General features: G+C 35.4%; 1 protein-coding gene and 1 long non-coding RNA gene across 2 annotated transcripts in view; both read left to right on the forward strand.

Moving 5' to 3' along the window:
* The first annotated feature begins 1159 nt into the window (after positions 1-1159).
* The window catches only part of LOC124629749, a 76740-nt gene continuing 62326 nt past the window's right edge, over positions 1160-15573 (forward strand). Inside the window, exon 1 of the mRNA XM_047163282.1 lies at positions 1160-1313. Within this exon, the coding sequence (XP_047019238.1) occupies positions 1250-1313 (64 nt within the window). The 5' untranslated portion in view covers positions 1160-1249. The remainder of the gene's footprint in view (positions 1314-15573) is intronic.
* LOC124629750 lies at positions 12253-13802 on the forward strand. Its single transcript, XR_006984324.1, has 3 exons — positions 12253-13143; positions 13221-13434; positions 13552-13802. It is a non-coding gene; the product is annotated as an uncharacterized LOC124629750 (long non-coding RNA).

Genomic DNA, 15573 nt, shown 5'->3' on the forward strand with positions numbered 1-15573 from the left:
TCCGTTCTACGCCAGTTGACAATTTGACCGCTCTACATCGCTCTCGATCTTATAAAAAGACTGACCAATCAGGGAGAGCTTTCGGACAGTTGACAATTTGACAATTTCTCATCGATAGATTATAATATAGCGAAAAATAATGCGTTAAATTGCAATCAGGTGTTACGGTTTACAATAATTCGACAGTTTACAATCTCTCGAGATAGATTGTAATCTAACGATGTTTGTAATCTTACGGTGACAGATACATGTCTTTGTACCCGTAAGGTTGACTGACGATGTGATTTTCAGCTCAAGTGATATCCTTTTGAAGTGCGCCTATTCTAGTGTAGAAAGGCAACAAGGGAAAGTCAAAGACATGTTCGTTGAGGGAGATACGAATGAAGATATAAGACGTTACATCTGCTGGTACTTATTGTAAGCTAGAAAGTGCTATGTAATAAGTACTAGATTTTCTTCAAATCATTATTTCATTTATATGTGGTCACAAAGAAAGCAACATGTTGTTTGTTCACTGTTATTAAATTATCAAGCAATTCGGATACATTTGAAATATTTAATTTTATGATATCTTTACGCAATTCACAATTCATGTTTTCGTATTACTTTTTTTCTTTTTTTATCTTTATCTGCCTTCCAAAAATCGAATTGTTCAACGTCGAAGTCATAGGTTTTTATTTCACATAGACCTTAAAAAACACTTTAAAAACAACAGCTAGATGAAATGTTTGGTTTTCACAAATGCACGTTGCAACTTTGATACCAACATCAAAGAGTCACTTACACGTGAATTGGTTAATACGAGCCCGTGACGTCACCAGCCAATAGCGTGATCTGACACATTGAGCATACCTGCGCAGTTTAAGGACAAGGCCAGTTGAGTGCAACTCCTTGACTATAAGAAATAAGATAAAAACAAAAATAAAAGTCTTCCATGTGCGATTTTGGGCCTATTTTCTAAAGTCCTGGTAAAAAATAGTGAGGTTATTAACTGACTTTGAAATCCTTTTAAGAGCTTGTTCATTTTTCTCGAAATACCACAAGTATTTGAGGATATTGCACTGAGTTTTATTCCGCAAATTAAATTGACAATCACAAATGTATACTGGATTATATTACTATTGCATTAAAGTTCAATTTTCTTTGTCCACAGATAGTGTAACGGGGAAGAGAAGCCATGTGTTACTTCAGCATAATAGTGATAATATTCGATAGTTTTGTGTTGTGAAGTGTCAGTGAGTTCTCCGACATGCATTGGAAGCGTGACGTTCAACTGTTGCTGCTTTTCGCCCATTTGTCTGGAGTTATTCTGGGTGAGTTTGATTATCATATTCTTCATCAATCATGCTGAATCGAAATTAGAGGTATTTGAGGACTTTGAAAGTTACCGTGACCACATGACCTCATAACTGCGCAATAAAATCTTGTCACTATCTTTGAAAACATTATGAACTTAAAAATATCTCATTTTGGACACGGAGATGCATTTATGTCATATCGCGTAAAACAAAGTCAGCATCTTTTCTTTTAACAAATCTCTCGAATCTTCACAAATCGATGCCCACAATTCGATATGTCTTTGAGAAAATCCTATCATAAGTACTCGGAGTTCAGCCTAATCTTTAAGCTGTAAATATTATCACACATAACTTTACCAATTGTAACAAAATCAATACACAATCCTTTACAAAACCCAAACAACTTAAACACCAATTAATCAAAGCTGCAAATTGATATTAATACGAACACTTAACTAAGTCTACTCAATTAGCTAGCTCGGTACTAAACGAACATTATAGGCACATACATACTTAGTACCTATTAAGTCCTGTAAAGCGATTAATCGTAGCTTACCAGAGTGTCGGACGGACGTAATAACTTCTGTATAACTAGATTTAGGGATGTGCTAACAATAGGTATTAAACCTGTTTATAACTAAGATTATGTTTAAGGTTCATGCATAATACATATAATTTGCTATATATTTACTTTTTAGGATTCCGTACCCAAAGGGTAAAACGGGACCCTATTGTTTTCGCTCCTCTGTCCGTCAGTCCGTCCGTCCGTCTGTCACCAGGCTGTATCTCATGAACGTGATAGTTAGACAGTTGAAATTTTCATAGATGATGTATTTTTGTTGCCGCTATAACAACAAATACTGAAAACTAGAATAAAATAAATATTTTGGGGGGCTCCCATACAACAAACATGTTTTTTTTTGCTCATTTTTGCTCTAGTACGGAACCCTTCGTGCGCGAATCCGACTCGAACTTGGCCGGTTTTTTATTGCTGCAGTTTTTTTTTTAGTTTGCATGTTTGCTTGAACGTGCTAATAATAGGAAATACTGCTCAGATATGTCAAAACTACAAAAGCAAACAGTATAATACATACTTATGATAATTTTGCAAAAACAAACTTCAGACCATAAATAAAATTAATTCCCAACAGCATTTATGAATTTAATTAATTTTGAGGGCAGCTAAAATACTAAACACAAATGCTAAATAAGGTAATTTAGTCCAATTTAATACTGATTATTATATTTATTTATTTATTTATTTAACAATTTATGTACACAGTGAACATATAAAAGAAGTAGACATAGCATAGAAATAGTACAAAGGTACTGCTTATTTCTAAATCGAAATCTCTTCCAGCAGACCCGTAGTAGGAGAGTTAGAATGAAGAGAAGTAGGTAGATAGACTGTGTAAAAGGACATAGTAAAGATATATAAATTACACACATATATATATATATATAAAGCAAAAGATAATACATACATACAAAAATACATATTTTATAAAATGACTCTATGAAGAAGAGGAGGACAAATAGTAACTTTTGAGTTTCTGTTTAAAAGTAGCAACAGTTTGACAGTTCCTTAATTCAGGCGGTCGTTTTAAAAAGCACACACCTGATATTTAATTCATGATAACACAGTTAATTAGTTCATTTTAATGCAACTAAAATTAAATGTTGATGTAATGCGTAATTATATTTGGAACGGTTTTCACCTGAACGCCTAGTATTGTAAAGTATTAAACTACCGATTATGCATAATTTAATCGGAAAATCTGATATTAGGTATTGTTCAAGGTAGTCATTGTTAGGTATTAAACAATTTGGATTTACCAAGGGTCGTTCTACTACGGATGCGGGCGTGGAATTGCTTAAAAATATATTCGAGGCCTGGGAGGATTCGCAGGATGCGCTCGGTATTTTCTGCGACTTGTCCAAGGCTTTTGATTGCGTGCACCATGATATACTCATCAGGAAACTTCACCACTATGGTATCAAAAATAAGGCTCTTGACCTTCTGACTTCTTATTTGCATAATAGAATTCAGAAGGTAGATGTCAACGGTAAGAGGTCTTCTGGATCTACGGTCACCATGGGGGTTCCACAGGGTTCAATTCTAGGCCCTTTTTTGTTCCTTATTTATATTAATATATATATTATTTATATTAGTGCCGCGATGCGCTGTTGAAAGCAGCTAGCGTAAGACGTGGAGTCACTACCACCGATATGGGCATTGCTGGGAAGCCATGTAAATTTTATGTTAATGAGAGACTCACAAAATTAAACCGCCAGATATTCCAAAGGGCTCGGGAGCTCGCGGCACATGCTAAGTGGAGATTTGTATGGACCCGCGACGGTAAAATCTTCGCCAGGAAAGACAATGGATCCAAGCGTCATAGATTTAGCTCCGAAACAGACCTGATGAGTGTTTTTGGTGGTGCTGTGGTTTGCACTGACGTTTAGTTTTTCTTTTGATACTTTGGTTAATAGTAAGACGATGAAACAGCTGTACTTACTCTGTGTTTCCCAAATAGTTTTGTTTTGTGTTCTGTTTGTTCTTAAGTATGTAACAAATTGTTTTATATACCTTAATAATTATTTAATATATCTCGCTACCGATAAACATTATCACATTATATCATTTAGAGACACGGGACTGACGCGCATGATTCAAACGAGTTATAGTTTTTATGATATATGCATTTATCTCATATCTATTAGTGATAACTTTTATAAATGACTCGATCAAAAAACTTGAATTTGCGTTTGGGGCTACTTAATGTACGATCGTTAAATACCGGACAAGATGAATTGCTGGCTACCGTTGATATTTATAAACCTGATATTCTAGCATTAAATGAAACATGGATTAGAGATGGTGAAGAAAGGTTTGCGCCCGTTATGCCTGGCTATACGCTGAAACATAAACCCAGACCGAAGGACAGGCGAGGTGGTGGTGTCGGTTTCTATGTCAAGAAAGGGTTACGAGTACGGATCAAGCCACATCCCGAGTCAACACTGGAGCAGTTATGGATGGAAGTGACAATACCTGGCAGAGGGCGACTGATAGTAGGTACAGCTTATAGACCGGAAAGTGTTCCAGTTGTAGCAGCCATCGAGGCCCTCAGCGATTCGGTGAGTGTTTTTTCATATGCCGATCACTTATTTTTATTGACCGACTTTAATGTTGATCTACTTAAACCGTCTACAAGCTCCGTACAAGAAGTGATTTCTTTCTGTGTACAACATAGCCTAATAAACGTTGTCAAGGATGCAACTCGCGTAAATGATAGGACCTCTTCGCTTCTCGATCTTATAATCACAGACTCACCAGACTTATGTAAAACTGTGAATATTCACCACAACCCAGCTATAAGTGATCATGCCTTGGTGTTAGCAGAAGTTCTCATTGAAAAGCCGAAGGAACACCCTAGATACATGTTTGGAAGATCCATAGATAAAATAAATGAGGAAATGTTTGTTGCTGACCTCCTGAGTGTTTCGTGGTGTGATGTTTTGGGCATACCGGATGTGAACTGTCAAATTCAGCGATTTAATGAATTTATTCTGAACATTTTTAACACGCATGCACCAATGAAACGTTTCAAGATAAATACAAAACTTACACCTTGGATTACTGATAATGTTAAACTGATGATGTTGCTTAGGGATAAAGCTTCGCATAGGGCACAAACATCAAATAACGACAGCCACTTAGTTTACTACAGAAGTCTCAGAAACTTAGTTTCAGGATCTATAGATAGAGAAAAAAAAGCCTACTTCTCCTTCTATGTTAATAATAATAAAGATAAGCCTAAACTAATGTGGGAACATCTGAAACGCATATGTCCTTTTAGTTCCAATCTAAAAAGTGGAATGACTGTGCCGAACCATCTTTGTAACCCTAACGAGATAAACGATTTCTTCCTAGAGCTACCGGGAAATAATGTTGTCGATGCCAAAACGTTACAATATTTCATGAACACAAAGATATCCGACAGAGTGTTTCACATAAATACAACAACAATGGAGGATGTAGCTAAAACAATTTATAAGATTAGAACTAAAGCCAGTGGAAACGATTTAATAACAATAGATATGATTAAAAAGACATTACCGACCACATTGCCTGTTCTTACAGAAATTGTTAATAATTCTTTAAAATTAAAAACATTTCCTGATTTGTGGAAAACTGCTAAAATAAAGCCCATACCTAAAAGTTCTAAGGTAGAAGAATATAAAGACTTGAGACCTGTAAGTATATTACCAGTACTATCAAAGATTCTGGAAAGAATTGTATGTACACAACTCACAAAGTATTTAGAGGACGAAAATATCCTACCTGATATTCAATCAGGTTTTAGGAGTGGCCTAGGTACTTCCACTGCACTAGCTAATGTCAGTGACGATATTGTAACAGCATCTGATGCTGGTATGTGTACTATATTGATCTTACTGGACTTCTCACGAGCTTTCGACTGTCTTAATGTAGAACTTCTTTTGGCAAAACTTTCGTATTATGGCATATCCAAAGAATCGTGTGAATGGTTCCATTCCTTCTTAACAAATAGACGTCAATACGTTGAAATAGAATCGGAGCAAGGTGATCTCTTGAAATCTGAAATGCATTTTGTAAACAGAGGAACTCCTCAAGGGTCAATTTTAAGTCCAATTTTGTTCATCCTTTTTACCGCAGACCTTCCTAAACATATTAAACATAGCAAGGTACATCTTTATGCCGATGATACGCAAATATATTACTCATTTAAACCAGAAGACCTAAGTGAAGCTGTGGAGAGGATAAATGAAGACCTAAATGCAATCCAGGTCTGGGCAAATAATAACACACTTGTACTAAACGCAGCGAAAACAAAGTATATGATACTGGGAAGTAAAGTACAATGTGCAAAAGTGAATTCTCAACCATTTCAAGTTAAAATCCAGGAACAGATTCTACAGAGGGTAGACAAAGCCCTTAACTTGGGTTTAGTTATGGACAAGGAACTGCGATATATAGATCACATAAATGGTAAAATTAAAAATGCATTTTTTCGTTTAAAGACTATGTATAAGATACGGAAGTACCTTTCAGAACCAGTCAGGAAAACGCTTGTAGAAGCTATAGTACTCTCACAGTTCAATTACTGCGATACGGTGTATGGACCTCGGCTATATAACAAGACCAAACAGGCCATACAACGCGTACAGAATGCATGCACACGCTTCTGCTATGCTATTCCTAAAAGAGCGCATATTACCCCGTACCTTAATGAAAGGAACATTATGAAGATGGAAACGCGCAGACAGCTTCACTTCACTTGCCTTGTACATAAAGTGGCAATAACAAAAAGGCCTAAATATCTTTTTGAAAAATTAGAATGGGTGAAAGATGTTCAGCATAGAAATACAAGGAGAAGAGAAGCTAACAATTTGGTTATCCCAGCTCATAGGACGTCGCAATTCAAAGGTAGTTTTAAATATTCTGCTGCGAAGATCTGGAATAATCTGCCTCCTCCTCTTCGTCAAAGTATGTCCCACCATATCTTGAAAAAGCATCTGACTCGAATTTTTTTAACACAGCAGAAATTGCAGTAGACCAATGAATCATGCGTCCGTCGGCTCTTTTTATATACTATTGTGTAATTTTTAATTTTAGTCTTCCATGTTATTTAAAATTTCATTAGTTTTTTATTCTCTTTTTTGTCGCTTTCGTGTGCGCTTTAAATTATTAAATGTTGCTCAACTGTCAGGAGCCAGCTGAAAATCAGTGCTGTGCTTGCATGCACAGCGTATACTGAGCTGAGTCTCCTGCTACATATCATTTTTCTCCTTCTGTTTGTTGTCCTATAAATGTAAAGTGTATGTGTAGCAAATAAATGGTTTAAATGGTTTAAATGGTTTTAATGACCTCCCTTATCACATAAGGGATAATCACAAGATTGTGTTGTTTGCCGATGATACTTCACTCGTTTTTAAAATCAAGCGCCAACTCGACAATTTTGACCAAGTTAACAATGCACTCTCTAAGGTTGTTCATTGGTTTAATGTCAATAATCTTCTTTTAAATGAGTCTAAAACGAAGTTAATTAAATTCTCAACGCCCAACGTAAGGCAGTTACAAACTAATGTACAACTAAATGGAGTAGAGTTGAAGCCTGTTGAGTCAACGGTATTTCTTGGTTTGACCGTTGATTCCAAACTCCAATGGGGCCCACATATTGTTAAACTGTCAGGAAAACTTAGTTCCGCCGCCTATGCTATTAAAAAGATCCGTCTAATCACCGATGTGGACACAGCCAGAATAGTTTATTTTAGTTACTTTCATAGTTCAATGACGTATGGGATCCTCCTTTGGGGAAACTGTGCGGATGTTGAGACTATATTTATTTTACAGAAAAGAGCTGTTCGAGCCATTTATAATCTGGGTCCAAAAGTTTCTCTCAGAGAGAAATTCAAAGAAATAAATATTCCGACTGTTGCCTCTCAATACATTTTTGAAAATTTAATGTACGTTCGTAAAAACATAACTGACTTTGTTCAACTGTCAGATGTTCATAGCATAAATACTAGGAATAAACATAATCTTGCTGTACATGCTACTCGCCTCCACAGAGTAAGCAACTCGTTCATGGGTCAATGTATACGCTTTTACAATAAACTTCCCAAAGCGGTTCGTGATTTGCCTATCAAGAAATTTAAAAATCATATAAAATCCAAACTTTTGAGAAAAGGATATTACAAAATATCTGATTATTTAAATGATAAAAAATCGGTAAAAAAACTTTTAAGTTAAACGGTTTTATTTTATGTGCACTGAAAACTAGAAAATAAAAAAAATAGTTACTTATCTGTCAACCTACGTAGGTGGTCCCGGTCATATTAGACTAAAATAAAAACGTGGGGCCCATTAACTATTGCTGTAGTACTTTCTTATAGAGGTAGGTGTGGATTGCATCGACTTACTATAATAATCGTAACTGGAGATTTTGACAATCAATAATCAGCCGTAGCGGCTTCACCAGCGAACGCCGAGCTCATGCATGATCTACCAAAGTATAGGTAAAGATATGCTTTGCCATAGGTAGGATTTCAGAGGGCCCCACGTTTTTATTTTAGTCTAATATGACCGGGACCACCTACGTAGGTTGACAGATAAGTAACTATTTTTTTTATTTTCTAGTTTTCAGTGCACATAAAATAAAACCGTTTAACTTAAAAGTTTTTTTACCGATTTTTTATTTTCTAGTTTTTAGTAGTGACCCCTCCCTGGGTCAGCAGCGGTAAGGGAGTGCCAGACTCTTACTGACTAAAAACAGTTATGTTTCGTCGTAGGCCTTGTATGTAGATACCAGGGCCACGGTAACTCTTTCGAACAATCCCGCAGCCCAGGCAGGCCTTGGCCCTGTTGGGCCCCGCTGGGGTTGCTGACAGTATTCTACCCTTTCATTTGATACCCATATTGAGGGGGTTGTGGAAAAATATGTAATCCGCCATTTTGTGCCGGCGGCCATGTTGGATTTACAATGTTATTAATATTAGTATATTGTATTGTCATCGGAATTAAAGGTGTATACAAAATTTCAGATTAATCGGTTGACAGGAAGAGGGTGAAATTTGAATTACTAAATTTGACCCAAGAATAAATAAAACAAACGGGGTGAGCTAAATAAAACCGTTTAAAAAGCTTGGGAATGAGCTGCTCGCTTAGTGAGTGATATCTTTTCAAATGCCTGTGTATTGTTACTTTTGACATTTAAATATATATTATCATCAGATAACATTTTATTAATGACATTGTTTATTGACATTTATATACTATAATTGTATTTTTTTATTTTTTATTATTTTATTATTATTGTGAATGTGAGTATCGTGTATGCGAGAAACATTATATATTCTTATAACATAAATACTGTCTGGCGGGTTTGAGTATTTTTGAATGGCCTACGCAAATGTTCTGCAGATCTGGTATCGTCGTGTGACAGGTCGTTGAGCTCCCTAAGATATGGTTTGAGCTACACGACGACTGATGCATGCGTGCCGTCTGTTGGGACTGGTCAGCTCCAGCCTGATGTGGCTCTTTCCTCAAAAGGCCATTCCAGACCGCGTACATGGTGACACTCACACATGATATTACTTGATTTATAACATGTTTGGACTTTAAAAGAGACTATGACCCTTGAGTTTGTTTCGGCGTTTCTTCTCAGGGATCAGTCAGTTAGGAAATGCCGACCTCAGCGTTCTTAAAATGACGTGTAAAAGTGATGTAATGTCCAACTTGCAAAATAAACGATTTCATTTCATTTCATTTCGTTCTAACACAATATAGGTAATACTAATCCTATTTCTAATGAACAATTAATATCCAATTTATTGTAATCTCTCAAATGCAATAAATATTCTTTTACCTTGCATTATTTATTTGGGTTGATATTTTTGAATACGTAATTACCAACATTTTTACAAAAAACCAAGTGAAAACACGCCATGTTTTCCTTCAATTCCCAGACGAAATTATAAATAAAAGCAGACAAAAACCACGGGGTCAATAAACCGCTTCATTCCAGAACGTTCGGTAAGGAACACGCTTTAATTAATACTTTCAGCAACTTCAGCGCTTTAAAGCTGTATCAGTATTTGTTGGATACTTTAAGATAATAGAGATAGAGATATTATACTTTAAGATATTAGAATAATAGAGATGCTTTCTAGATGAGTCTACTGCTGAAAAGCTCCAAAATAATTTTATGAAGTGTTGTGTTGTATTTTTTCATAATCAAAACATTTCGTTAATTTACACAGCCCATAGCATAAGGATGTAATTGAACTGTCTTATACAGCTAATCTATCACTCTTATTTAACGTCTGTCTATGCACACACCACGTAAACACCCTCCGTCTTACCACAAAAACTTTTAAACGTCAGTTTATGCCTTGTCTAAAAAAATGACAAATTATGACGTTGACATATGGTTCATTTTGCAGCCAAAATTTTATTAGACAAGTGTAAAACAGGGTTTAAAGTTTTTGTAGTAAGGCCCCCTACGTTTTAGATGTGAACCCAAAAGTACATATGCATACGCTTGGGAGTGGTCGAATTGCCCAGACTTCTACAAACACAAATATAGCTCAACCACTTTCAAAGAATAAAACATCTATTCCACAAAAAATAAAAGGAATAACGCCTCAAGATTAATAGTCAGGACCCCTAGAAAAACTTCTAACATCTCCCCTACAGAATACTACAAATAGCTTAACAGACAAACAAAAGAACATTGCTTAATATGTTCACGTTTACCAATAGAGAAACTTGACACTCACGTACATGCAAACTTTGTTGAGCGGCTTCTAATAAAATTTATTCGGCCGTCCATTAGTAACTTTTGTGACTTTCTACTAAGGAAATACCTAATCTTCTTAATTTGTAAGGCGGTTCAAAGTTTTTGTTCTTACAAAGGTGAAGGTCATCAAACATTGTATTAAGGAATGGATTTTGTGTAAGCTGTTTTTGCGAGATTTTTATGTCAGTGAATGGTAAAATTGTATTACAAGGAGTATTTCATAAATTTTATTGTTTTATTAAATTTCTACGATGTGAGAAATAGCTATAGAAAATAAACCATAGTGTGGATTTATAGTCGGAGTTGATTCTTATTTCTAGGAATTTTAATATTTAAAGCGAAATGTGGTTTGGCTTACAAATCTTGTAGGTACGTCTATCTAAATGTAGTTATAAAACACGTGAGCTCAATTTAAAATTCAACATTTAGAATCGTTCAAATTTTTCGTAAACCTACATACAAATATATTCTGCAATCAAACAAAATATTACTTCAGCACAAACAGTGCTCTTCAGAGACAGTAATATGGTAAGATAGTAATTTCCGCAGTAACCTTTTAAAAGAAGGCAAGAGTGCCACTCGTACGTAATTACCCGATGCTGACAGAATGAGTTCCCATGAGATAGCAGACGATTTTATCTAGCTAACGGGCACCGTTCCAAACTGGGATAACATATGTTCTGCTGTAAAAATCAATGAAACTTTAATGAAAATTGAAAAGTTTTTTGACATTTTTAAAATTACTATCATTAGGGTTTTAAAATGACTGTTATTCAAATGCGTAATAATCCCAAACTATTGGTTAGTAGCTGTTAACCACAGTTTGCCCATATTCCAAGGAAACTATTTCTCACACCCGCATAAAAAGTAGCCGTATGTAAAAGAAGCATTTCTCAAGCCTTATACTACAGGGTACCAAATTGTTTGGCGCGAAAGCCCAACAGACACACTTTTACTTACTTTCGCATTACTTTCACATTTATAATACTGGTAAGGATGTGCTTTTATCTAATTTAGTGCAGATTAATTAAAGGCGACCCCTGATCCCTGTTTTCGACTGAACGCTGGACTAATTAAAAAATAAATAATTCAAGACAAAATTTTCTTCCTCAGCAAAATCTTAGGGACCACGAAAAGTCCATAATAACAATGACTTCAGAAGAATGAATTAGAAACCAAATTGATGACTAAAGTTTTATCCTAACCCTTTAAATTGGAAGCATTTTTCTCTTTTACTGGAAAAGTTTTAAGAAACTCGATGAACATTCTAAAACTATTTTCGTTTTCAGTAAAAGGCGGATTTCACACTGCCAATCTGTGCTGTGCATTTATCCTAAGTTCTTCATCATCATTGGTGTTTTAGTACTGTTCCACGTTTGATTCTTTGGTCTTCTTATCATACCAGATGTGATGGCAAGGCATTCATAATACATTATCCGGTTAGTGTGTAGCAAAGGGTGTGCAAGGCTTTTGGGACTTCGTTTTGATGGTTTTCGTCTTATTTTTAGGTATTCTATACGATGGAAATGAAAAACTAGACATTTTCAGAAAGGACATTGCCACCCGTTGGGCCCCTTATTTGTGATAGAGTGTTAAGAATATTTTATTATTAAAAATCAAGTCCTAATTTTATAAAACTAACTATTTTTTTTCAGAATTTCTTGTACCCTAGCATTGAAAAACATAATTAATATTTATTTTATTGAATCTAAGCTAGTTCCGCCATTAAAACTTAACGTGAATGTTGCCAGGTAGACGACAGACTATCTCATTTAAATGAACGAGGTGATCGATTGAAAATATCGATATAATATATAGCATTTTTCTCTTATATCAAAATGTACAAGTATATATATTAAGTATGCACTCGTAAATAGTAAACAAGAAAAGAAGAAAGAAAAACTGTTTATAACTGTTGCACAAACAATAAAATATCAACACTAACAAAAGTCACCACTGAACTATATCTATAAAACGGTTACACCTAACACCATACATGGAATACAACAATAACACAATAATTAGTAAATGATATTATTTATAACAAATCGATTTAGAAAATCGATTAACAAAATATTTAACATGGTAACATCTACTCGGAACGCGAGTCTATCTGTCAAATCAATACGTCATTCAAATTGTTTTCGTGCCGGTTGTTATGCGTAGAGTTGAATTTATTCCTCCGTATTTGCTTCTGATAGTTACAATTTGCGTAAAAACTGTCGAGCTAATCGTTTTCGTGCCTCCAGTGGTTTTTTTTTAGATATTGGACTCTTTTCTTAATGATAAGTGAGCACATTGACTCGTGAGCATTGGACTCTTGTTTTTAGTGATATTGTTGTTTTACTCCGGAAAAATGTCTGCACCTGGTAGAAGTCGAGTAAACTACTCTTTGTCTCGCCAGTGTGTTAATTTCTCTTTACGTATAGGGCCTAATCTTCGTAGACGTTAAATTGAAGAAATAGATGAACCAATGCTTATCCTTCTAAACACCTACATTGGTAAGTTTGTTTTATTATGTTTGTGGATTTCACACGTCTCTAAACTACCTTACATTTTATTTTGTCATTTTTTTCAGATATCTTCTGATGATATCCTGTGTGTGAAATGTTTTGTATTATTACAAAACCAGACAGCATCTAACTCAAATCTGTCACTTGTATCCCCTGCTCGTGGACACCTAAACATATGCTACGCATGTGGCTTGTCAACAGCAAGTCGCAGAACTCATAGAGTCAGTCAAGATAGTTCCTCAAAGGAATGTTATACTAAGATGGACACCAGTACATCACGTAAGTGTTTATTCTTATTTATTTAAACTTAATGTATGAATGCATATGTATGTGTGTGTTGAACTAATTAAATATTAATGAATATCAAGTATCTAAATATAATATTTTTGTTATTAGGTGTTGCATTTGGAACGAGTTTGTGTTCCTTGTTGGGCGGCTGCATCAAGACAAGTCCGGAGGCAACCCGTTGCTGGCAGTAGCCAACACACTGTGGAGTCTGCACCGGAGACTGGTATCATGGATGGAAACATAATTACAGATATGATGATTCCTGTACCACCACCACTGCCACCGCTTTAATGATATAAGCGCTCCAGCACAATTTCTAGACAACATATTCCTTGAAGAATAAATGTCTATTATTTTAATTGGTTGTGTTTTTTCTTATTAAACATCTGTATAGCATTTACTATATTTTAAACTCCTTTATAATTAAGCCCTTTCTAAAATAAACTACAACTAATCATAGATGGCACAGCGATCTTACTAAGTAGCAGGGCAGTGATTTTACTATGTCGCTTGCAGGAGATGCTGTCATATATGTCATACATACTCGTATATACTAGGTACCTACCAGTTTGCCAACAATCTTGGGGTCGGCTTTTAGTCTAACCGATGCAGCTGAATACAGTATTGCTCAAAGAGTGATTGCCCATCTGACCTCCATACCCGATACACTGGGTTATAACATGTTACCTCCTGGTAAGTGGTTGTCACACTTGCTGGATTCTAGCTACTCATAACAAGTATAAATAATGCACCCAGAATCAGCAGTTTAAATGTAAGTACTAGCAGCCACCCAGCTGAAGTTTGTAATGGATGGTCACCCAAGTGCAATCTGACCAAGTAGCTTAACTTAAGATATCTCCTTGTGGTTGTTGTAACGTAGCCACATGCTCCTCCAACCAATTTAGCCCTAAGTATATTTATTTCTACTGGTGCCAGCAAAACCTACTTCCGCTGACTGCAAGATAAACAGTTTAACATATTATTTAGCAAGAAAAGATGATATCTGATGTTTTTATTTCATTTGGGAATCAATATTAATACTAAAAATATTTTATTGTTTTAACGCAAATTGTTTTTGAAAAAATATTGTCTAATAACCTCAATTCTTCATCAGAAAAAAATCAATAATTCTCGGAAACTAGGGTAAAAAATTATAAATTGTTTTCAGGGTCTGAAAAGGTAATTGTCGTTCTTCAAAATAAAGTTAAAACCACCATGGCACGCAATTTTTTTCTGGGGGCCCAAATCTCCTAACAAAACGGGCATTCTCCTTTCATTTTTTATGAAAAATTTTCTAAGTCCCAAAAGCCTTGCACACCCTTTGCTACACTCCAACCAGATGCTTAAGATGCACTTGCAGACATCAGCATCCCACTTTATAAAGACCACGATTTTCCTGTGATTCAAGCTATACTCGTTCTCAACTCCTCGTGGTTTTGCACGTGGCATGTCTGTGTGTGATCCACCCAATCAAAGTCGTCGGTAGCGTTGTAATAATTAATTTGGCGCCGTCGCGTTGACAAGTTGCCCTGGCAACAAGTTTGTGTTTAGGCGTTATGCACAAACAAATGTAACGTGTTACTCTGGGGGCCTCTTACAACTTTGTCTAGATGTTAAGCGAGTGATGTAATATTGATCGTTGAAACATGGAAAAATACTTAAGTCTCATAGAAGAGATTTTTGATCTCAGTTCTAAAACTGCAGATAGTCAAATAGCAAATACAGCGTGTAGATGTAACATTCAACAAGTCACCTAAACGACGTAACTTATGAACATGTGAATGACGACAGAGATAATACAGAGATAACTATAGGACTTGTAAACATCATTCTGTAATAAATAGTATCTTAATTTTAAAGATTTACCTTACCTTAATTACCACCTATATCACTTTTACTTTAGATCTTAAATTCAATCACACTACATTCCACTCTCACATAATTAGCTCAGTTTCAGAGCACCTACTCTCAGTACCTACAGGGTGTTCAGAGCTAATTACTGACGTTATAGGAAACTTTCTCAGCATTATCGAATTTCGAGTTCTTGTGTGTTCTGTTCACACTAGAACTTAGTCTACGGGTGCTGATAAAATTACCCTTAATTTATTCTCCAAGACTGGCCATTTGCAA

Source organism: Helicoverpa zea, chromosome 4 (assembly GCF_022581195.2).
Source record: "Helicoverpa zea isolate HzStark_Cry1AcR chromosome 4, ilHelZeax1.1, whole genome shotgun sequence".
Classification (NCBI taxonomy): Eukaryota; Metazoa; Arthropoda; class Insecta; order Lepidoptera; family Noctuidae; genus Helicoverpa; species Helicoverpa zea.